General features: G+C 35.5%; 1 protein-coding gene across 2 annotated transcripts; it reads right to left on the minus strand.

Annotated features, from left to right (window-relative positions):
* Positions 1-1302: 1302 nt before the first annotated feature.
* On the minus strand, positions 1303-20931 carry elac2 (elaC ribonuclease Z 2). 2 transcript variants are annotated; one of them, XM_067381237.1, is made up of 24 exons: positions 20497-20931; positions 19086-19136; positions 18919-18989; positions 18642-18706; positions 18454-18511; positions 16496-16564; positions 16251-16397; positions 15871-15926; positions 14931-14989; positions 14770-14842; positions 14525-14637; positions 14352-14450; positions 14136-14274; positions 12854-12939; positions 11643-11764; positions 11214-11304; positions 10857-10995; positions 10567-10605; positions 10367-10476; positions 10102-10201; positions 9114-9234; positions 8057-8135; positions 4932-5076; positions 1303-3665 (listed from the first exon to the last, which is right to left on the minus strand). In XM_067381237.1, the coding sequence occupies exons 1-24, from the start codon at positions 20748-20750 to the stop codon at positions 3423-3425; spliced, it is 2529 nt and encodes an 842-aa protein (XP_067237338.1). In that variant the 5' UTR covers positions 20751-20931; the 3' UTR covers positions 1303-3422. The 2 variants fall into 2 exon arrangements, with proteins under 2 accessions (XP_067237338.1, XP_067237339.1); XM_067381238.1 differs by lacking the exons at positions 1303-3665; positions 4932-5076; positions 8057-8135; positions 9114-9234 and adding an exon at positions 9258-9610.
* Between the last annotated feature and the right edge of the window lie 3726 nt (positions 20932-24657).

Here is a 24657-nt window from a genome sequence, read left to right on the forward strand (position 1 = left end):
GTGAAAATTCTCTATTGGACAACAGGGACATCTGTCCTGTTAATGACAGATGTTAGTTTACAAAGAAAGATTGTCACCTCACCATTTAAAAGCTTCTCAGGTCCTACTATCAGCCCAGTGAGGTTTTGAGAAGTCACTAACTAACAGATAGCCAATGACCTGACTTCGTTATCATTTTCAGTCTTTAGTTCAATAATTGGTTCTTCATTCAGAAGTACGCAAGGAGTGGGAAACATTCAGTGTAATTTATGAGGAAACTGCGGCCTCCAGTGGTGGAAGAGGTAAATGCGTCCAGACAACTACAGGAATTATTTGAATATTCAGCAAAACGCGAGAAAGATCAGTGAGGTAAACATTGTGCACTTATCTGAGAAGTAAATAAGAAGTAAATAGGCTAATAAGAAAAGACAGGAGTTTTCAAGAAGAAAAAAGAGCTACAAACCTGCAAGGACATAGAGAGAAGACAATTAAGGCCTGTTCACACCAAGTAGGCCTACCTATGTTTTTAATCTAAGAGATTATCGGTGTCAAACGACAACGACAGAGGAAAGATATCGTTGGAAATACCTTCAGAGAGATTTTTGAAAACGACGAAAAACTTTGACCACCGATTATGGTGACAGAACGAAACTTCGCGCGCTTCAAAAGTTATCGTCCGTTGGTATGTGGACGCGCCTTTACAAACGGAAGATCAAGAGGGAAGACTTTAGTTTACACTGTCACCAACTTTCAGTTTTTAATGTGTTTACGAGAGTGTGAATCACGTAATGGCAACTTTATTTATTTATATTACAACTAGTCAAGATATAAAATATATATATATAACTGTGTATGCGCAACGATACCAGAAAGAGACGTTAGACATTCGCAGCAGCGCCATCTTTGATTTTTAAGGGGAAAATAGCGAGGCTGTTACCATGAGGGAGACACATGTAAAGACATCTCTTCTGTGGGTTCGGCTGTAGGTTGGCCTACTGTTATTTAATGTTTTTTTTTTGTTTGTTTTTGTTTTGTTTTTTTGCATTGTTCTGCTAAATGTATTTCCAAGAAATTTCAGTAGACAAAAACAACAACAAAAAAAACATCATGAGCTCTGAAAAATTAAAAGTGAGCATTATACAGTAGGTTTATTTAGCATTTTACTGTGGATACCATTGAAAACATGAAGTCTTGAACATCAAGTCTATCTCTTACAGTTCGTCCGCCTAAAAAAGCAGACCCACCGTTAAAAGAACTTCGACAATTACTGTCTAAATGAATTCTGTATTAAAAAAAAAAAAAAAAGTGCTTCAACAAAAACAAGAGCTGTGTGTTTCTGCCTTTACTGAACAATTGCCCCACAGATTAACAAACATGCATTACTGTAAACAATTATATTCTGTGGTAATCAATCAATGCCATAGTCTATAATGCCCATACATAACCTATGTAGACATAACTTTCTGAATTCAGAACATTTCTTTCAGAATTCACATATATTTTAGAAAAAAGAAAAAGAAAAAAAAATAACAAACATTTTATGGATTTTGTGTATGTTTGTTCTCAAGAGAAATCAAAAAGACGACCTATTCAAAATTAATGATGCCAGAGAGCCTCTATACAGTACTAGTCTCTCATTTAAAAGTTATTTTGTTTTTAACTGAAAAAGTCTATGACAAATCTATCTGATGCTTATGTAGATAATCCCCACTGTAATAGAATTCACAGCAAACCAAACTTCATTTGAACCGCTATGATGAATATTAGATCAAAACCACTCTGCTAGTATAGCAGTGAACACCGGGGCGCAGCGCCGTTGACAAGATCAGAAACATTCAGGTTTTGTGAAATAAATTAGAACCAGTATCAGACAGATGCCACAGACATCGTTTCATTTTTCATGTCTTTGAGCTCTATCACTTCAGTTTATTTTTCAGAGGCGAAATTTGATTAGATGTCAAGATAGTGCTCGACATATGCGTAAACGGCAAAGCAAACACGTTTTCCCATCGGGAAGCACTTAATGATAGAGTAACCATCAAACACAGAGACGTGACATTAAATCAAAAGCTTTGTTAGTTGACTGCACCACATACTTCAGTGACAGCTTCATCAGTTCCCATTGGGAAAAATGATGATCCAGTCTTTGAGTTACGATTAAACAAAAGCGTAAGACCAGCATCTGTCCCAGGACTTGTGCTATTATTTAATGACAATTAATATAACAATTGATCTAATGGCAATTAGTGTTCTTCCAAACAAAATTTAACCTCTAAAAATGACCTTTAAGCTGATGTCACCAAGCCCTCTTATATTAATCACCAGACACTTTTCACCATCCAATAAATTCACATGTATTTTATCATCCCGGCCTACATTTTTTTTCTCACCCAGTATCCCTTTTCACCCTGAAATGTGTTACATCTTAGAAGTAAAAAGGCAAAAACCATCTCATGTGGACTTCAACACCCCAATATCCCAGTTTGTGAAAGAGTATATCTTTAATGACAGTCCTTTCATCCATTTTGTATGAACTTTCTACAACTAACAGCACATTTTGCTTCATCCTTCCTCTCTCGGCTCCATTTTAAACTTAAAACATCAGTTGTATCATGCACAATTTAAAATCTGTTGCTGGAAGATGATTCCCAAGTTATTTCAGCAAACGTCATAGATGTGCCATCAGCAGTCACATGACCAGAAAGAAAAAATGAAAGTGGCCTATGCATATGCAAAACCAATTATATGCATCTAAAATGCAAAAAAAAAAAAAGAGAAAAAAAAAAAAGTATATTTTATGGGTATGATGAAATGTATACTCTATAAATCACCCTAAAAAATGATATTTGTTACATGTTTGCAATTAAGGGGGAGGGATAAAGTTATAATAATGACAAATAGTTATCCAGGTTTATGTTTATTTTCCTAAAATAATTAGAAAAGCCTAAGCTGATCAGCCATTTCATGGACATAAAATAAAATTACATAAAGAAAAATGTACAAGTGCCTTTTTTCACACACCACTGCACCACTACACCACTTTTACTCGCAAAAAAACAGCCTGATTCAAACTGAAGTGGAATTCTCCATCGCTATATGAAAATAAACATCTTTCTTCAGTGCTGAAGGCTGAAATTAAAATGGCAAACATTTCAAAAATCTCTGGTAGTGTACTTTCCCACCGGCACCATGGTCAAGCCTGAAGCAGAATCAATAGCAGCAGGACAGATTCCAGTTCTGTTCCCAGCCAGGAGCTGATACACTGTATTTCAGAGTATGCTTGAAACTCGAATTAATCTCCAGCTGCTTTAATCTCACCCAGTTGGACTTCTACCCAACATGGATTTTATGATATATATTTTAAAGCCCACTGGTTCAGTTTCTCCCCAGCCTGTCTTCTGATAGGTTGGGCTGATCTAATCCTCACCCTGATTGGTTGCCCATCAGTTCGTCTTAAGTCGTTTGACGGCTGTTTCTTGGTTGAGGTCATCTTGCTCTCTTTTGGCACTTCTGCTTGTCTCTTCGAGTTGGCGGCTTGTTCCAGACTCTCCATTAGACGGAGGCTCAATGCTCTTCTTCATCTCTCTCCTTTCTCTCCTCTCTTCCATCTCTTCAATCTCCTCCGCAAACAATGCCTTCAGAGGCCGAATGAGCCGCGGAAGCATCTGGAAATCTCCAAATCGAATCTGAGCACAAGAAAACAACACATCAAACTTTCCATTTGATTCTAAGTGGAATATAAACTTGGTTTGTACAGCATTTCTCAACTAAAAAAAGTGAGGTAGATATAAAGGAGGAGAAATAAAGGGAAGGAAGGATGAAAATAAGAAAATAACTAAGGAAGTTATGCTGTAAGCAAGGGTGATTTTAAGGATGTAAATAAGGAATTAAACAACTAAGGCTATAAAAAAGAAAAGGAAGACCAAGAAAGGATATAAGTAATGTAGGAAGCAACTGAGAAAAGAAGGATGCAAGAAAATAAGGAAATAACTAAGAAAGGAAGGTATGAATGAAGGATGTAATGCAGGAAGTAACAGCTAGGAATTAAAGATGTAAGGAAGAATGTAAAACAAGGAAATGACTAAGGAAGAAGTAGAAGTAAGGAAGAAAATAAGGACGCAACAAAGGTATGATGATGTAAGTAATGTAGGAAGTAACTAAGAAATAAAAGGAAGGATGCAGATTTTGTAGCCCAAAAAAAAAAAAGTTTATCCATCCATCATAAATATAATCCATATGGCTCCAGGGGGTTAATAAAGGCTTTTTGAAGCAAAGCGATGGGTTGTAAGAAAAATCCATATTTAAAACTTTATAAATTCAAAGTAGCTTCTGGGAAACGACTGTACACATACTGAGCAAGTCGACTTGTGCCAGGAGAGTAACCTATGAAGCGATGGATGAGGCAAGATGTAGGAGAATCGTAAGCTTAGATGCCTCTCACAAACTCAAGCTCCTCTTCTCTTATATCAAAATCCCTTTAAAATTTCTCATTTTAGACTTTCAAATTAATGACCGGTGTTTTGTTTTGCTCTCTCCTCTGCGCTTCAGCATTCGTCATCGCAAATCGAAGCGTACGCCATCTCCCAGAAGCTAGTCATTATAGTTTATAAAGTTTTAAATATAAATATTTTTCTTACAAAAACACATCGCTTTGCTTCAGAAGGCCTTTATTAACCCTCTGGAGCTATATGGATTATTTTTATGATGGATGGATGCACTTTTTTGGGGCTTCAAAATTATGTCCCCCTTCACAACAATTATAAAGCTTGGAAGAGCCAGTATATTTTTAAATATATCTCCGATTGTGTTCGTCTGAAAGAAGATAGTCATATACACCTAGGATGGCTTGAGGGTGAGTAAATCATGTGATAATTTTCATTTTTGGGTGAACTATCTCTTTAAGAAGAATTAGTTGTTAGTAATTTGTTATTTGACAATATGTGTATCCTCACCCTCATGTGGTCAAACGAGATGCCCACTTTGCTGTTGAAGTCGTCGTTGAAGAGAGGGATCTTAGCGTACCGCTGACTGAAGTGATTCAACACAATGAATTCAGCGTTCATCTTCATCCCCATGCCAATAGCCTGAGACGTGGTGCTGGAAAGAGTTTCAGATTCAAACAGCGATCAATTGACAATCATGCAACTTCTTCAGAAAAGACTATTGAATCTAACATCAGAAAAGACTGCATGGACACCACTGGATTGCTGTATTGCAGCATTACTCTGTTTTCCACAGCCAATTCTCATGTCTACAAAGCTTGAAACACAAATCTGTACATTTCAGCTGATAAAGCTAAACTGAAACTTCACGGACTCGGATGACACTCGCCGCCCTCTTAGGCAATCAATTCCTCACTGAAACCCAAATGAATCCACCACAAAATCTCCAATCAATTCCACTCAGAAGTTCTCAAGTTATTCAGCTCTTCAATTGGAAAAAGCCCCAGCGTGACACACGGAGCAGTTCATCCAGAGACCCGGCGTTCCAGAACTCCAGCAGACGATAAGGAACCCAATCAATGCTCATCTAAGAGGAGAATCCCAGAACTTAAAGAGAGACCTGCTTTAAATGAGTCCTCCATCAGGAAACATATTATCCTCTGGGAAAACTGACCACTTTCATTTCAGAAGATCTTCTCCTCTGCCTGAGGCAGAGTTTTTTTTAGCTCTCAAATCAAACGATGGTTTATCTTCTTGTCTGTTTTGTTAGTTTGCCAAATACACTCTTCACCTCTTCACTCAAGGCAAAAGCAGAATTGTTTGATAAGAGTTGTTGATTAACACTTGCAATGTTTATGGAAGAGAATTCATGCCAAGTTTAAATGCATTCATTACATTGGAACAATAGCTATGTTTCCATCCACCTATTTTATGCACATTTTGTGATATTGCATAAAAAACAGCTCAATTGATATGCCTATATGCACATAAATTATAAAAAATGCACATTAAAGCTGCAGTCCGCAATTTTTCCTCTTTGTCGCCATCTCTGTTTGAAACCTGCAATTGCAGTCATATGCGGAACAGTTATCTGTACGTGTGTTGTGCCTCGGCTGATGATTGTCATTTGGATCTTTCTGGATTACAATCCACCATCAAAATGATAAAGTTTAATTATTTCAGCTGCTGTGAGAAAAGGCTATAAATGTGCCGCTACCGGCAGCATCCTCACGTGATAAAACGACTAGCCTAGACTCCTTCCTTTCTGTTTACGGACGTTACGTAATGGCGCACAGAGGAACTGCTATATGCTCGAATTTCCCACGGAAATCCACCATGTCGCTCTTATTATAAAACATTATTACAAGTTTACCGTTGTGCATCAAGACAAGATAATTAGATAGTTTTGAACACTGGCTGGTTATGCAATTGCTCAAAAATTGATTTTGGATAATTTTTTAACCCCAAAAAATTTACGGACTGCAGCTTAAAAAAAAAACAAAACAAAAAAAAAACATATGCGCTCAATTTTTATCCAATGAAAAAACATGCCCATAAACTGATTGAAACACTTTTACTGAATAAATTCCTCGATGCTCATCCAAAAAAATCGCGTGACTGCGAGATGGGACGCATAACCGTACTAACCATCGGATCTTGTTGCACATCAACTCAAATGCTGTTGTGGTTGTTCTGTAATGCCTGAGCAAAGTGGTTCGGTATAATTACGTCCGAGAACTGTCTTACATGACTTTGTTCCCGCACAGCAGACATCTACCTCCAAAACACGTTTATTGCATTTTATCTGCATGCTCCAAGACGCAAGTAAAATATTATATACGAAAATTATTATATACAATTGCTTTTCCTACTTTTAGCGCCATTTTATCAGGAAGTGATGTTTTTGTTCTCTTCGACTCACCGAATGGAAACGCTGCTGTATTCACAGAAGTTAAATTCGCAACTTTGGATGGAAACATGGCTACTGTTGACAGAAATTGTGCCACAGTAAAAAGGCAATTCCTTCATTACTCATTTAAAGGTTTGGAGTAAATTTTTAAAATGTTTTTGTTAACATTTATTACTTTCATTACTCATTATTACCTTTATTACCATTATTACACTTTTACCATTATTACACTTTTCATTATTACCTTCATTACTCATTTAAAGGTTTGGAGTAAATTTTTTTAAAATGTTTTTGTAAGAAGTCTTTATGGAAGCTTGTTTCCTCCACTAAAATAAAAAATAAACTTTATCTCACAATTCTGACTTTATAACTTACAATTGTGTGTTTTTATCTTTTTTTTTCTTCTCAAAATTGAGTGATATGAACTCAAAATTGCCAGTTACAAAGTAAAAATTGTGATATATAAACTGGTAATTGAGAATAAAAGTTTTTTTTCCCATCAGAATTGGACTTAAATTCATAAACTCGTTTTAGTTGAATTAGCTGAATTGATGTCTCACAATTCTGAGAAAAGTCAGAATTGTGAAATAAAAAGTTGCAATTATCTTTTAAATGGTTTTATTCCAATATCAGAAACAAGCTTCCATAAGTATCTTCTGCTCAGCAAGGCTGAATTTATTTGATCAAATATAGAGTAAAAACTATAATATCATGGAATATTATTACAAATAAAAATAACTGTTTTTTATGTGAATATATGTTAACATGGTCATTTATTCCTGTGATCAAAGCTGAATTTTCTGAAATCATTCTACTATGCCGATTTGATGCTCAAGAAACTTTTCTGATTATTAAAGGTTGTGCCTCTTCGTATATTTGTGAAGCTGCTGAAGTTCATTTTGAACAAGGTACCTGATAATTTTGGTCTGATCTGAAGAGATTTAGCAGTACATTTCAGCACTGACTGCTTTATGAATGAGCCAAAATGTGATGCAACTGTAAAAAGAGGCTGTTATTAAAGGATGAGTAGTTTAAAACTATTTCTGACATGGATCTAATGGAACTACATGGATGCTTGATGCTGAAAAACTCCATTAAGAGAGATTTAGTGCTAAAGACTTTGACAAACATTATAAAAAAAAAAAAACTTAAAAATAAATGAGATGACCCTGTAGCTCTGAATTCCTCTTGCATTTGGATGTCAGTGAACCTGTGTTCATGTTACCTGTGTCTCTTCTCTAACGCCTCTTCTTCCATCCCATCCTCCAGCGTGGCTTCATGAATCAAAAGTGTGGCATTCTTGCCTGAGAACAAACCAAGAGATGAATCAAACTCTCTGCCACACACAGATAAATTACAGCTGACATGCTGTTCCCTCTTTCGCCCTATTGTAAAACACACACAAACTTTCACACACACCAACACATACTCCATTTTTTCTCTTTAGAAATCAATCACGAGAACTCCAGCAGCCCAACAAGCGCTGAGACAACAAAGGCCTTTCCTAATGAGACGAGCGGACCAAACCATCTGCAGCGTTCAGGAGGGGAAGGCTGAATACCCTCCATCACCGCCGGACTCCCTCAGGAGCCATTAAAGAGGTTTCTGTGACTCAGAGAATGGTGCTGAAGTGATCGATTACATAGATGATAAAGACAGGAAGCAGCATTTAAACGCAGGCTTCATTCGTATCGATCCATGAGTCACTACAGAGATTCAGGCGCAATTACAGACTTTCTCTCTCCAACTGGACTGATGGGCGTTTAATGACCGGATTCTGAATGACGGAAGATTTTGAGTTCAGACTGAAAATAAAGCATAAGTGTCTAACTATAAATCTAACTGCATGCAAAATGTAACTGTGCATCTTAATAAATACATGTGGGGGTATTTGTGTGTGTTCACAAGACTCAAGAATCCTCTCAAGACCACATTTTCCAACTCAAAATCAATAGAAAGAAATAGCACATGATTTTTCTTCCTCAAATTTGTATTAAATGCATTGCCAAAAAAAGGTTAAAGGGGACCTATAATCACGCTGGTACTCTGTTTAATTTATACTGATTTGAACATTTTTTAAATCAGAATCACCACTCAGGACAAAAATGACAAAAACAACTAAAAAAGTCAGTGCATTACACATTCTTAACACTATAACCTTTGAAAGGCAAGTTTTAGTTGATTTTACTCCTTATCAGAATATTCAGACCAGTATGATATGATATATAATTTTATACTCATGTGCAAAAGCATCAGTGGTCATAGTGAGTATGTGTTTTTACCCATATTGGCGACAGCTTCGCAGGGCATGGTGTCTCCAGAAAACACGAGCTGCCAGCCAGACTGATGCGTCAAACTGCAAGCAAACGCGTTCTTACAGTGACGAACATAACATGTCTGAAACTACACATTCAAGAGAGAGACAAAGAGAAAGTTTAAATCACAACATGCTCCATAGATCACTCATTATTCTTTATTTATATCACATCCCGAGTACAGCTGGGAGATATTATAGAGATTAACGTATAATAGCTTGTTGGTGCCATAAAATTAAACATCTTAAATATTGTGATTTTAATGCACTTTTTATACGGCCATTAAGCTTCCTGAAAACCAAATCCATGCACTTTGCGAGTATGAGAGTGCTATTAGACAGAACAAAATATTTTAGATAGCAATACATTAAAAGGTAGAGTCGGCAATTTCAGAGAGGCCAGCAACAACTCTCCAAAGCCACGGCTCCTTCAAAACACATGAACGCACACAGCCAGAGCAGAGTCTGCAAAGCGTCACAAGAGACTGCGTTACATTACCTCATGTCTCAAAGCACAAAACATTACAATAATAATGAACATAAACAACTTTCAGAGCTCTGACTTATACCACCTGACTGCTTTTTTTTGGTCATGTGACCTTTTTGAATATATTTATACCATTTCTATTATTGATTGCCATCAGGATGTGTAGAGAGTTTGAACCAGAATAACAAAAAGTGCTAATGAAAAAAATCGCCTATCCAACCTTGAATTATTACATTGGTGCATGCAAATATATATAATAAAATACCATTAAAGTTATTTTTTTATGGTGTTTTGCGCTACACATTTTTAATTTTCTTTGCAACTGCTGTTTCTTTGAAATCCTGATTCTTAAAATAAAATAAAAACATTTCAACCAAATGCCTAATTATTTAGATATACTGTAAAGGGATTTTTTTCTAAGCTAAGCCAAAAAAAAACAAACAAAAAAGGCTATACAGTCCATACAGACCTTGACCAGGTCATTCTTCTTCAGGACAGTCTGAATGAAGGATTTGGTCCTGGCTTTGGGAATCTCAGCGCCGTCACACAAAAACTTTGATGGGATGATACTGGAACGATCATTAAAAGAAAAGATAAGTGTCAAAAACAAGCAACATATTTTTTACGTTGACAAATGATAAATGAATATACTGTCAATAGTGAGAATCATAGTCACTATTACAGAAAGACAGACAGAGATCAAATAAAGAGACACTGGTAGTTTTCTCTCGTACTTGATCTGGCTGAGTATCTGCTGGCAGTGGTCGTGGTACTGGTTCAACCACGTCATGATCTGTACGGGTGCGATCAGGAACACGGGACTGAAGGCTTTACCAAGACTCATCTACAACACAGAAGATGACGTTAACAGCGAAATAATTCATACACACAAGCACAAAATACTGACAACACAAAATAAAATAAATATACATACCAGAGCTCTCTCTCGCTCCAATAATAAATGAATCAAACCCTGCGTGGATGACAAAACATACAGTGTCAGCAGAGGAATAAATGGCATTGGTTATTATTTAATATAATATTCCTACATTTTTCTCTCAGCTCTCTATGATTCTGACTGCTCTGGGTTTCTTCTGTTTAAATAATCTAGTATGCTAAACTGTATAAGTGACCATTTATTTAATTATTTGTTAAGTGTACATATAATTAGCAGGATAATGTACAGTCAAGTGGTCTTTTTGGCAAAATAACCATATAACCAACCGTGTGATGATCTGCGTGCAGGTGCGACACAAAGATGGTGGAGAGTTTGGAGAGGACTTCATCCACATCATTGCCATAATGACGACACAACTGGCCGAACGTTCCCTCCCCACAATCCAACAGCAGCGACTGAGATGGGCTGATGAACAGAGAGATGATCAGACACACCACTGGAAACAATCAAGTCATTATATTATACATTATAGCAATAAAACACAAGAGACTGTGTGTTACTGTGATTTTACCAGAAGTATTGTTTTAGGCCAATGTGAAAAAGAGGGACTAAAACACGCGTTTTGCACCTGAGCAGCACCTCAAAACCATGAACTTGCTTAATTGATCATTGATAAATATTACCTGATGTTCACTAAAGTTCCACTGACGTTTCTGATCTTCATCGGCAGGGACGAGCCGGTGCCCAAAAACACGATCTCAGGAAACTTCTCACCTTCAGAAACATTCAAACACGATACACATATGAAAGTGAAACTAAATCAGTTCACACACCTGGAATAAGAGCTTAAACTTATTTTAATTATACTTTATATAAACTACTATTAAAAGGGTCCATCTCTATTATGACCATTTTGGAAAAACAAATCCATTTACTCTTGCATGATCTGAGGCGACTGATACAGATACAATAGAGAGGGAAAGTCAGAAGTGAAGAAAGTTTTACTTGGAGGAAATTAAATGTCAAGCTGAGGAAGTGTTCTTGTCTTTCTGCACTTCTAATTCAACACTTCCATCCCTCCTTCTCTCTCTCAGATTCGGTAGAAAGCTCACCAGACGTGGAGACGGACGCAGCCACCTGGAACTTTCTGCATTCCTCAACTTCCTCCAGAAAGTTTGGCACTTCGGCTGCTTCCTTCACAAACTCCTCAGAGTCGCAGGACAGGATGGCATCTCTACACACACGCACACACACACGCAGACGAAAAAGTTTCACAAAAGTTCCTCAACTAAGATCAAGATTTGCAAGAACTTCATAGGAACTGGTTTGGTTGAAGCTGTAAAAATTTATCAAATTCATAATAATTATTGCCTCGTTTCACACTATTAACTTGCATAATATGCCAGTGACCAAAGTATTTCAGGTATATTCATTCATTCACTTCATTTATAAAGCACTTTACAACTGCACCTGCAGACCAAAGTACTGTACAATCAGAAAAACATGCAACACATAAAACAACACACAACCTACTAATATAACCAATACTAGCCCAACCTCTCAAAGGATAAAGACAAGAAGTAATTTATGACACCAGCTTCAAAAACATTAAAAAGCAGCCTCATGATATAGTGGTCTGACAGGATCCCACATACAACATATTTAAATCATCAAGGCGAAACTTTAATTGAGCAATAGACCTAATCTAGAAAAAGAACCACAATTCTTTCCTGAATTCAAAGGTAGATAAATTTGTGTGTAGTTGGCATACAAATGGTAAGACGTGCTATATTTATATAAAAAAAAAATAAATAAAATAAAATAAAAAATAATTTGAACCCAGGGGCAACATATACAAGGGAAATAAGATGGGGCCAATAACAGAACCCTGAGGAACCCCACAAGTGACAGGCACTGTTGTTGAAACACATTTATCATACTTGACTGAGAATGCTCTATCAATAAGATAAGACTTGAACCACCGTCCCAGGTATTCCCACCAAATGGGATTACTGCTTGATGAGAATCACATGGTCTACAGTATCAAAAGCTGCACTCAAGTCCAGTAAAATTTCTGATTAAACAAAAGGTCATTAATCAACTCTCAAGACTCTGTACTATGACTGTCCTAAAACCTGACTGAAATGTATCTAAGATCTTATGCTTACTTAAAAATGACATCAGCTGTGAATAAACCACCTTCTCTAAAAGCTTTGATAAACATGGAAGATTTGAAATGGGCATCACAATATATGAGGATCACAATTAAACTAGCTCAATTCTATCATTTGTGACACACCGTCGATCAATGACCTGAACTGACCTTTGCCACTCTAGTTTGGGCCGAAGCTGAAACTTGAGCAGACATTCGGCTCTGACGTTGGGAACGTTTAGGGAAGCCTGCGGCTCCTACAAAAGAGACAAAGAACAAACCCATTACTAACTGACTGAAGTCACACTTGATTAAGATAGGAAAATAAATTAAATAAAACAAAAAACATTAAATAAGAAAAAAACAACACTGATATACATGTATAACAATAAACACTTGACAAATAATAAATACTTGAATAGTTCCCATTAGCTATAATTGAAATCTAACCAAACTGACCTACAGAGACTATTTCATATTAAAATAAATTAATAAAATGCATGAAACATGAAATTAAATTAGAAAAAACAAAAAAAAAAAACAAATCAAATTAATACATTAAAAAAATATAAAATTACAAAAAATACATTTTTTTAAATGTTATATTAAAATATATTACATAAATACATTACACCACAATAAATAATTTACAAATTATAAATAAAATTTTCCACTGGCAATGCTTGACATGAAAAATAAATTACCTGTAAGAGACTATTAAATATTTAATTAAATAAAACAATGCATTAAATATGGAATGATCCAATGAATACTTTGGAAGTAGTATTTTAATTATTTGATATATTAAAATAAGAAATAAAATATGAAATTATATTAAAAAAATTAAGTTACATGAAATAAAAAAAAAATGAGAATAATTAATTGGAAATCCAAAAAAAGAGTATTAATTGAAAAAAATAATAATAAAAATATATGTGTATATATATATATATATATATGTGTGTGTGTGTGTGTGTGTGTATTTATATATATATATATAATATATATATATATATATATATATATATATATATATATATGTGTGAAAAGAAAATATTACATTACATAAATATAAATAATTGAAAAAGTCTAAAAATGACTATTTATTTGGAGATGTAAAAAAATGAAAGTAAATATTAATTATAAGTATTAAATGTAGTAATATAATTGTTTTTTTATTAAAATAAATATAGAACACTCACACAAAAAACACTGTCAATGATCTACATTTAGCCAAACTTATCTTTAACAGATTGCAATATTAAAATTAGAAATTAGCATAAAATATAACATTAATTGAGAAAAAAAAAAGTATTAGTTAAGAAAAAAAATTGGAAAAACACACGAACAGATGTTTTTTTTTTTAAACAGTTAACTGTAAATTTAACAGATTATTGTCTGATCTGATTGTCTGATAATAAATCTAGATCACTAAGAGTGAGTGTTGCTGTACTTTGCTTTTGTAGAGTTTGAGCTGCGGGAAGATCTCCGGATGGATGAGGTTGAGCTGCGTCTGGAGTTTGTGACTGCGGGCGTTGTGTGGCGTGAACGTCTGCTCGTTCATCACCAGATGCTCCGTGCTGCTGGGAAACCTGCGACACAACAGACGCGTCACACACACTCACTGACACATGATCAGATCCCTGTGATCAACGGAGCTCAGCTCTACCTCTCCATCCAGCTCTTGTACTGATCCGTGTTCAGCACCGACTCTGGCGTCATGTGAACCACGAGAGCTGCCGAGTCCTCAGATCCGCCGGTCTGATGCCTGCACACATGCGACATCATTAGATGTACACAGAGAAAGCGAGCCTCGTGTCTCTTTGGGAGACGTTTCTTCACCTTTGTATGGTGTGATTGGTGCAGAGCGGCTGTATGAAGTCCTCTGATGGACAGTCGACCACTATGAAGACAGGTCCAGGATCAGCTGGAGTGCACAGCTCCTCAGGCTGGATCTGAAACACATGCTGCACAGTGAGCTACAGTCTTCAGATCAACGCTGGAGTCTCTAGGGACTACAAGTGTTTAGAAACATCTGTACAGAACAGGCTGAAACCATCAGTTATAGTGAAGAACCGAAGAATCACCTCTTTTCCGTCGTGTGTGACAGTTTTCCCAGCTTTCAGAGCGTCAATTATGGGTCCAATGGCTGCTGTTCCTCTACAGATAAAGCACAATATAGTTATGTGTTTGTATGCGTGTCATATTTCAAGCACAGCTCAACTGAACTGATAAATCGGACACTCACACCGGCAGGCCCATCTCTTTAGCTTTCAGTACCAGAAAGTTCCCTTTCTTGGGGTGTAACTGCAGAAACATCACATGGAAAATGAGTTACTGAGCACAGTATGAACGTATGAGGTTAAAGGATTAGTTCACTTTTAAATAAACTTTTCGAACTAAATTGTTATATACTTGCACTAGCATATTGTATATGACAATTTAGTTCAAACTTTGACCTGTGGAGGGCAGTAATGCACTTAGCAGTGTCTCCACTGCTGGAATTCAAATATAGAAGAAGAAGAAGAAGAAGAAGAAGAAGAAGAAGAAGAAGAAGAAGAAGAAGAAGAAGAAGAAGAAGAGAGCTAGTTCAAGCTGAGCATTTATGGTTAAATCTTATATAATTTTTATTTTTAGAAAAAGAGTGATGGTTTCTCTAGATAAGACCCTTATTCCCCGTCTGGTATCGTTTAAAGCCCTTTGAAGCTGCACTGAAACTGTAATTTTGACCTTCAACTGTTTGGAGGCCATTGAAGTCCACTATAAGGAGAAAAATCCTGGAATGTTTTCATCAAAAACCAACTGAAAAAAGAAAGACACGGACATCTTGGATGACATGGGGGTGAGTAAATTATCAGGAAGTGAACTAATTCTTTAGGTGTTATCTGACATAATTAAGATCAATTTTTTTCTGAGAGTTTAACTCTGAGCCCTTTGAAGCTGCACTGAAACTGTAATTTTGACCTTCAACTGTTTGGGCTCCATTGAAGTCCACTATAAGGAGAAAAATCCTGGAATGTTTTCCTCAAAAACCTTAATTTCTTTTTGACTGAAGAAAGAAAGTCATGAACATCTTGGATGACATACGGGTAAGTAAATTATAAGATATTTTAGTTCTGAAGTGAAACAATCCTTTAACATAATTATTATTTAATCATATTGGCCCGTTTCATATTATTTCTGCTCACCTTACAAACATAAGCCACCACGAGAGATGAATCTCTAGTGATCTTGTCTTTGCCTTCTGTGCGGGAAAAATCATATTACATTAAACACATTAGTGTCACTTTCTTTAAGTGCACTTAAAAACAGCCACAAAATATGAATATGAGGTACATGTGACATGCAAACTGGCTTGTAAATGAGATATGTTGGAACAAACCATTGAAAAGATGTTTTTTAATTGATCAAAGTACGTAGTTCAAATGTAATGGAAATTATTATTTTACTCACTTTATTTATTTTAAAAAAATCAGAAATGTGAGATAAAAAGTCATAATTATCTTTTTTTTATTATTATTTTTTATTTAGTGGTGGAAACAAGCTTCCATATAAACTGGTGTCTTGCCTGGACTCGCTGATCTCCTGCTAGCGTTCACACTGGGACTCTCCTCCATATCCTCCAGTCTCTTGAGCGCCCCCCTCTGGCTGCTGTTAGGACTGCTGCTGCGTCCAGAGCCCGGGGAGCATCTGCCGACCTCAGCCTTACACTCAGCTTACGGCACACACACAGAGTACAGACGGATCCTTTACATGTGAAGGGTTTTTAAACGTTCACGCTTGAGAACAGTGTAAAAAAGAGGCGACACTCACAGAAGAGAGGAACTTGAGTGACGGTCATCGTGTTGTCTTTATATTGAGGTTCAGTATACGGTCTGACAGCTGCAAACCAAAGGAAAACAAAAACTGGTGAATGGACAGTGATCAGAACAGAGATGTTATTTCAGTATTATTTATATACTATTTTATTATTAATATTTACAATTAGTTTTTATTTCTCGTTTTACGTATTTTAACTCGTTATTTAATTGTTTTATTCATTTTTTTTCTTTTTTAGATTTAATTTGTCTCATTTTAGTACTTTTAGTGCTTCAGCTTGTACTAAAATTGCAACAATTTTAGTTTTAAGTTGAATTTTTTCATCTGACATTTATGTTTTATTTCAGTTTCATTATGTTGGCTTGACAGCTACGTGTTAAAATATGCTAATTCGTGCTAGCAATGTGTTAAAACATAATTCATAATAGCAAAATGCTAATTCAGGTTAGCAGCCTGTAAAACATGCTGTGTTAAAACATACGTGCTAAATCATGCTAGCAATATGTTAAAACATGCTAAAAACATGATAATTAATGCTAGCAAAATGTTAACGCATGTTAGCACCATGGTAATTCATGTTAACAATGTGTTAAAACATGCTAACTCATAATAGCAATATGCTAAAACATGCTAGAAACATGATAATTTAGGTTAGAAATGCGTTAATAAATGTTAACAACATGATGATTACTAGCAAAATGCAAAAGCACGTTACCAACATGGTAATTCGAGTTAACAGCAAGTTATATGTTAACATCATGTTAATGCATGTAAACAATGTTAGCAATGTGTTAAAACATACGTGCTAAATGATGCTAGAAATGTGCTAGAACATGCTAATTAATGCTAACAACATGCTAAACATATGACCAACATGCCAATTCATGTTAGCAATATGTTAGAACATATTAACCAAATGTTAATGAAAAACATGTTAATTCATGTTAATGTCTTTCTTTCTTTTTCTCTATTCACTTATTTTAATTTTAGTGTAGGTTCAGTAATTCTGTTATGTTCTTTTGCCAATTTTATTAGTTTTTGCTTTATTACATTTAATTTATCTCGTTTTTAATGAGAGTACTTTTAGTACTTCAACTTGAACTAAAAATGCAACAGTTTTAGTTTTAAGTTGAACTTTTTCATCTGATATTTATATTTTATTTCAGATTTATTATGTTGGTTTTGTGTTAAAACATCCTAATTCATGCTAGCCAAATGCTAAAACATGCTAATTAATGTTATCAATGCATTAAAACATGCAAATTCATGATAGCAATTTGGTAAAACATACTAGCAACATGCTAATTCAGGCTAGCATCCTGTTAAAAAAAGCTACCAACATGATAATGAATGCTAAGCTAACAATATGCTAAGCTAACAATATGCTAAAGCATGTTGTCAACATGCTAATTCATGGTAACAATGTTCTAAAACATCCTAGCAAAATGTTAATTCATGTTAGCAAACCTGTTAAAACATACTAGCAAAACTTGTTAATTTGTGATAGCAAAATGCTAATGTATGCTAACAATGTGTTAAAAAATTTAAGCAAAATGTAAATTCACGCAAGCAACATGTTAAAACATGCTAGCAAAACATGCTTGTTCATGCTAGCAAAGTGTTAAAACGAGCTAATTAATGCTAATAACATGCTAAAACTCGCTAATTCATGTTAGCAATGTGTTATGACATATTAACAAAATGCTAATTCATACTAGCAATGTGCTAAAACATGTTAATTCATGTTAATGTTTTTCTCTCTTTCTCTTTTCACTGAATTTCACTGACTTACTGAATTTAAAGCTTATAAAACTTTCAAACAGCTTTATCAAGCCATCATATAAAGTTTGTCCCAACAAACTTCACTTTCAAGTCAAAGTTAATGTTGTTTTAATAAACTATAACAACACTTCATATAATCGATAATGGAGAATGATAACGGTGGACTTTACCAAGTTTAATGTCTTCCAGCGGTCCTGAAAACACTCGTATGGCCTGTAAATATTTCTCCTGAAACAACAACAAAATCAGTCAAACACCACCAGAAAATTCATAAAAATATCCAAACAGACACAATATAATCACACATAACAGAAAATGCTGGTTACAGATGGTTTGACATGTCAGATGTGTCCCGTACCAGCTGAGGCGGTCCTGACAGGACACATTGAGGGACTCCCGTGTCTTTGAGGGTCAAGATCATCCCTAGAAAACACAAAACACAGAGTTAAGAGTCGGGAACCTGTCAAACTCATAGGAGATCTTTACAACACTCTTTACACAGACAGTCAAAATCCTGCTTCATAACGAGGCGATACGAAAGTAGCATTTCTACAGTCTAGAGGTAGAAAACTTACAGGCGAAAATAAAAATTGGAAAAGCTTCAAATGCAACAGAACAAAATCAGCCTAAAGCACCTGATAAACCGCCGACCGTCTCCCAGCTCATCCTGGTGAGGAAGATATTGTCTAAGCGAGCAATTTTCATTCTGGATACACAACAAATACACAAAAACATGCCATATGAACACAGAGCAGTGTCATTACATCACTTCACAATGAATCTGTGTTCGTTTGTCTCTTACTTGTGCTCCTGCATCAGTCTCTGTGTTCCTTCAGCACAGTTGAACAGATACCTGCATATCAAACAAATGATTTACAACTAACATACTGTATTATACTGTAAATAAAGGTGGCTTGACAATCAATTACACTAAATTTCACTAATAATTTCACCAATAAACCCTGTATACTGCTTAGATGTTTAGTGGTTCAGGAATTTATTCAAATATAAATATAAATGCTCATAATTAAAATAAATAATTAAATTAAAATAAATGCTTTTATCTAAATACATGAATCTCTTATAAAAAGGTAATTTTTGTAAAAGTTGATTTTAAATGAAAGATAAGTGATCATATAAATACTCAAATAAATAATAAAATAAAATTTGAGATTTTATAATATATATTTCATATATTATTTACAGGTAGCACTGCGATTTTGCTAAAATATTTATATAATTATGTATAATTCATGAACTAAGATAACATTATATTACATAAAGTTTAACAGTAAAATATTTTGAAATATCATGATATATTTTAACTATTTGTTTCATATATTTATAAATAAAGTTAAATAACGATCAAATAAAGTTTGAGATTTTATAAATACATATTTTATATATTATTTACAGGTAGCACTGTGATTTTGCTAAAATATTTATGAATTTTATAATTCATCCACTAATGAACTCAGATTACTTAAAGTTTAGTAAAATAAAAATATATTTGAAATATTTTGAAATATTTTAAATCGAACATTCACAAATGTGATTCATATATTATTCATGTAAGTATATAATGCATATTTATATTTATAAACTACTGATTTGTTAAGCATTACATATGACAATGTTTGTTAATGATATTTAAATGAAGAAACGAATGAATTATCTTTATTTTTTATTAAATATATTATTATTAAAGCAATTCATGTTATTTTCTTTTTAATAACGTTGTATAATTTATTATTATACATTTGTATTATTAATATAACAAACATTATATACTTCTTAGATGTACAGTGGTTTGTTTATAAAAATATTATTACAGACAGCACTAAGATTTTGATAAAACTTTTAAAATGATTCCTCAGTCAATTCAATTTCCTTGAAACTTCTTTTATAAATATTTTTAAATGTATATAATGCATAACTATGTTCATAAACTACTTATTTGTTAAGCATTACATAAAATGCTTATGTCTGTTAATGTTATTTGTGAAACTTATATGAAATGTTACCTTTATTTTATTTATTATTATTATTAAGTAATACTATAATTTGTATGACATGTCACTGAACTCTGCTTCACACTTTTTTTTATATTTATGTTTTACTAATGACGCATTAATGCAAACATGGTTATTGACATGGTTTTGACAGATCATTGTTCACGTGACTCTGTCATATAGCGTGAGATCAGCTCGCACCTGTTATACTCGGAGAAGACATACAGCGAGGCGCCATTATCGCGACTCCCGGCGCCCGCGACCTGCACATAGACGGTGGAGGGCCCGTGCAGCTCGCCCTGCCTGCGGCTGTCCCTCGTCTTCACATGTCGGCGCGTGTCTTTGAGGGGTCTGCTCTTCCCGGAGGTGTGTGTGTCCATCAGTGTCAGCAGAGTCTGTTCACCGACTCTCAGCGCTCTGTGTGTGAAGAAAGAGCAGCGGAGACGCGCGAGCATAATAAACCCCGAGCGGCTACACGGAGCGGCTCATAACGACAGCTCGACGAAAACAAACATATCCCGAGAATCAATGCTCCGTTAGTTTGTGAACAGCACAGCAGTCTGAAGGACTCACACATGTGTGTTGATGCTAGACGCGCTTCCGACGCGTGTTGATGACGACACGCATAGAAATAGAACAAGGTGGAATGACGCGTACATATTTTATATTTTCATAAAAATAAAATGCAGTCCTTATAAAATTAGTCAACATATTTGACATCGCTAATTGATAATCTAGTTTAAATTTGATGTATTTGATTACACAATGTGTAACTTTTCCTGCAGATTTTCTCCACTCAGGTGATTGATTTGTACAATGATTTGTGATGTGATTTGTTTTAATTATGTTGGGGAAAATAAGCTGTTTGGTTTTGATACTAGGGGACCCTGAAATCAGATTATTGGGATAGTTCCCCCAAAATTAAAATGTTATTTATTTATTTTTTCAAAATTAAAATTCGCCTGCAGTTTGATTGACAGACGATCTGACCAATCAGAACGCTGATATTATGCGCCCCCCCACCCCCTGTGAATGTCCGCCATTTTGTCCGACAAACAAACCAGTCCGACAAAGCCAAGAGACAGTAAAAGAGGACAAAGCAGGTGTAAGTTAGTAGACTAACATCGGCGAATGAAAAATGGTGAAAAGGTGCTCGTATTGGACTTGCAAAGCGGACAGCAGGTACCCAGAGAGGCTGTGGAACATACAGTTTCACCCGTTTCCTAAACCTGCAACAAACCTGGAGAAGTGTATGAAGTGGATACGTTTGTGTGGACGGCCTCAGCAACTGAGTTTGGAAAAGCTGAGGAATCATTCAACAGCCAAACACTTCTATGTGTGTTCAAAGGTAATTCAATTAGCAACAGTGTAGCACAGTGTTTGCTTTATTTTAAAGATATTTACAAGTTGTCGTAACCGGAGAAATGTGTTTTCAAAAGCCTAACGTAACGAAGATATCTAGCTAAACAGTTAGCCAAACATTTGCAGCAGACATTTCTGCTCTGTCCTGTATGAATTTCCTTTCAAGATGGTTTAGGCGTAATTTAGGATGAGTAAATCTATTCCTCTGTCATTAAACTCCAGCACTTCGTTGACGGCCGACCGACACCCGCTCATCCTGATCCTCTGCCAGCACTGAAATGTGACCGTAGTAACGTTACACCTGTGAGACGTCCGCCAAAGTCGCGAACAGTGTCAGTGCCAGCAAGAAAAAGACGAGTTGACAGCATGCCAGACAATACTGAAAACCGCAGGTGTTTCTCCTATATAAAAAGCAAATAACAATGCAATGTTTTTATTTTATACATACGATAAATTACAATCACATTAGTTGTCATAGAACCTGCTAAGGATATAATATTGGAAATATTAAATGTATATATCATATTTACAGAGTCAGGTGTGATCTACAAGGCGTTTCCATGGATATTACAGGAAAGATGGCAACAGAATCATTAATAGAGGATACCACTACAGAGGAGAGCACTATATTCATTGATATAGGTATGTGTTTTTTTTTTTTTTTTTGGTACAGCAATCTCTCTAACTGCACAGGGCTGGTAGGAAATACCAGTCTAGTTTAGTTTTCATTTTCCCCCACATTTCTGCATCAAAGTGAAAACGCTCCAGATGGTAGTCATTGTCACATTTCACAAAAAAGTCACACCATGACATCCCAGTTATCCCCATCTGTCCTATAACTTGGTAATAGTACTCATGATTACGTTTAAGACTGTAGCTGTCACCACTGTGCTTTTTGGAGGTTTTTACAACCTGTGTAGCTGTACTGGTCTGGGCACTTTATTTCTAAAAGGCCATAGCTTTTGTCGTAGCCATGCTTAAGGACTTTACTGTCAGGAGATGTACCCAAATGGCGGGCATTGGGATTGACGACAAAGCACTTGGGTAAAGTTGGTTTTATATTCGCACATTCAGACTTCTGATAAATTCAGACTTTCCAATAAATGTGCAATAAATTAATGACTGCGAATTTTAAGCAGCGACATGATATTGACAACCAACGATTGTCAACTTACAACATTTTTCACAGTCGATCAAAATAGTTGTTTTAATGGCATATTTACTTGTGAATGTCCACTGAATGTCCAATGTAGTGTGATTAACAAGGCTATTGAATACGGATGTCCGAATGTGCGAATATAAAACCAACTTTACCCAAGTTGACAAAGCCACACGTGTAAACTGGGTTTCCTGTAACTTCTGTGTAGTGGGCTGCAGCAACTGGCTCAAGCTCCAGGCCTCTCTTCATTGCTGTCTGTTTGCAGTGTTGTCTTCCTCTGCATGCTGGTGGCAAGCTGCTCGTAGTCTGCTCTCCTAGAGTATACTCTTCTTGAAAGAGGATGAAGTAAGACGAGGAGAGCGGACACAATGCCAGATGTTGTTGATGCTCTGTTGTCTGGTTTCTTTCTCCAGTGCCTCTGATTCAGATTTTGTTATCATCATGGCATTGTAGCATTGCGTTTGCTCTCTTGTTAGGACTGTACAGAAGGAGCTTGGTTGTGGTGGCATAGGGAATGCTGGAAAATCATCAGATTCAGTAGGGTTTGATAGGGAGGATCTTGGCCAAGTCTTGTCCACTAATGGGAGCTAGACATATTGCAATGTTTGTAAGTTATTTACATTGTTTATGTCCTGTGCTAATAAAACACTAGTTCTAATCATTTTATTCTTATGTTTACAGAGTACATAGCTGACTAAGCCCAAATGGAAGAAAAACAGGAGGAACTGAAGGCTCTTCTCACTCAAAAATAAAGAGAAAATGATCTGCTAAGGGAGAAAATGCAATCTGGTCTGGCTCCTTACCCACTAACACCAGAGCAGTGTGCCTAACTACTTTGAGTACTGCACTGGGTTCACATATGATGAGTTTAACAAACTCTGCAGATTTTTCAGACTATCAGATAGTGAAACAATCCCACAAACACACATTCCCTTGACATATGAAAAATTGAACGGGCAAATCCGAAATATGCCTTTACGGCAACAATTTCTACTTGTAGACTGAGACAAAATTTTGACCTCAAAGAGCTAGCTTTCAAATTTCAAATCGATATGCAAAGTGTTAGCACTTTGTTCAGTTTGTGGGTTGACTTCATGTATGGCAGGCTAGGTAATGTGTCTGTTTGGCCTCACAGGGACATCATCACAGAAAACATGCCTGAAATCTACAAAGCAGAGTTTCCAACAACTTTTGCCATTCTTGATCGCACAGAGCTGAAGACAGAGAAACTCAGCTCATTGTTGGTGCAAAGTCAGACTTATTCTAATTATAAGTCCACTAACACACTTAAGTCTCTGATAGCCTGTGATCCTCGTGGCTCCATTATGTTTACATCTACACTTTACACTGGATCAGTTGCTGACCATGAGCTATTTAGAAATCAAAGATTTACTGAAAGATCTGCTTCAGTGTGGCTACCTAAAGATAGATGATGGGCTTATGGTGGATAAGGAGTTTCTCATTGAGAAAGATGTAAAAGAGCTTGGCCTTGAACTAAACATTCTTCCATTTGCAAAATCAAATATACAAGTCCCAGATGTTGAGATAATAAAGAAAATAGCCAAGCACAGAGTGCATGTAGAAAGAGCAATAGCTAAAGTAAAAAAATTTAAAATAGTATCTGGCAGGATCCCTAATTCCATGTTAGGAAATATGTGTGGATAATTTTTTGTTAGGGTTTGAGGAATGTGTGCATCTTTTTTGTATTATCAAATTATTATATATATTTTATATATATATATATATATATATATATATATATATATATATATATTATATTATAAGTCCAGTGCGATGTGATAATGATAACAACAGTTATAGTTAATATATCTTGTAGTCAT

Source organism: Chanodichthys erythropterus, chromosome 3, assembly GCF_024489055.1.
Source record: "Chanodichthys erythropterus isolate Z2021 chromosome 3, ASM2448905v1, whole genome shotgun sequence".
NCBI classification, from domain to species: Eukaryota; Metazoa; Chordata; class Actinopteri; order Cypriniformes; family Xenocyprididae; genus Chanodichthys; species Chanodichthys erythropterus.

What these genes read in the sequence shown, in the direction of transcription:
- elac2 (XM_067381237.1), bottom strand. Translation starts at nt 20,750, where the DNA reads ATGCTCGCGCGTCTCCGCTGCTCTTTCTTCACACACAGAGCGCTGAGA. An exon ending in GCTGGAAGACATTAAACTTG is followed by an intron (nt 16,565 to 18,453) that starts GTAAAGTCCACC and finishes TTTGGTTTGCAG; the next exon opens with CTGTCAGACCGTATACTGAA. An exon ending in CAGATACTCAGCCAGATCAA is followed by an intron (nt 10,202 to 10,366) that starts GTACGAGAGAAA and finishes TGATCGTTCCAG; the next exon opens with TATCATCCCATCAAAGTTTT.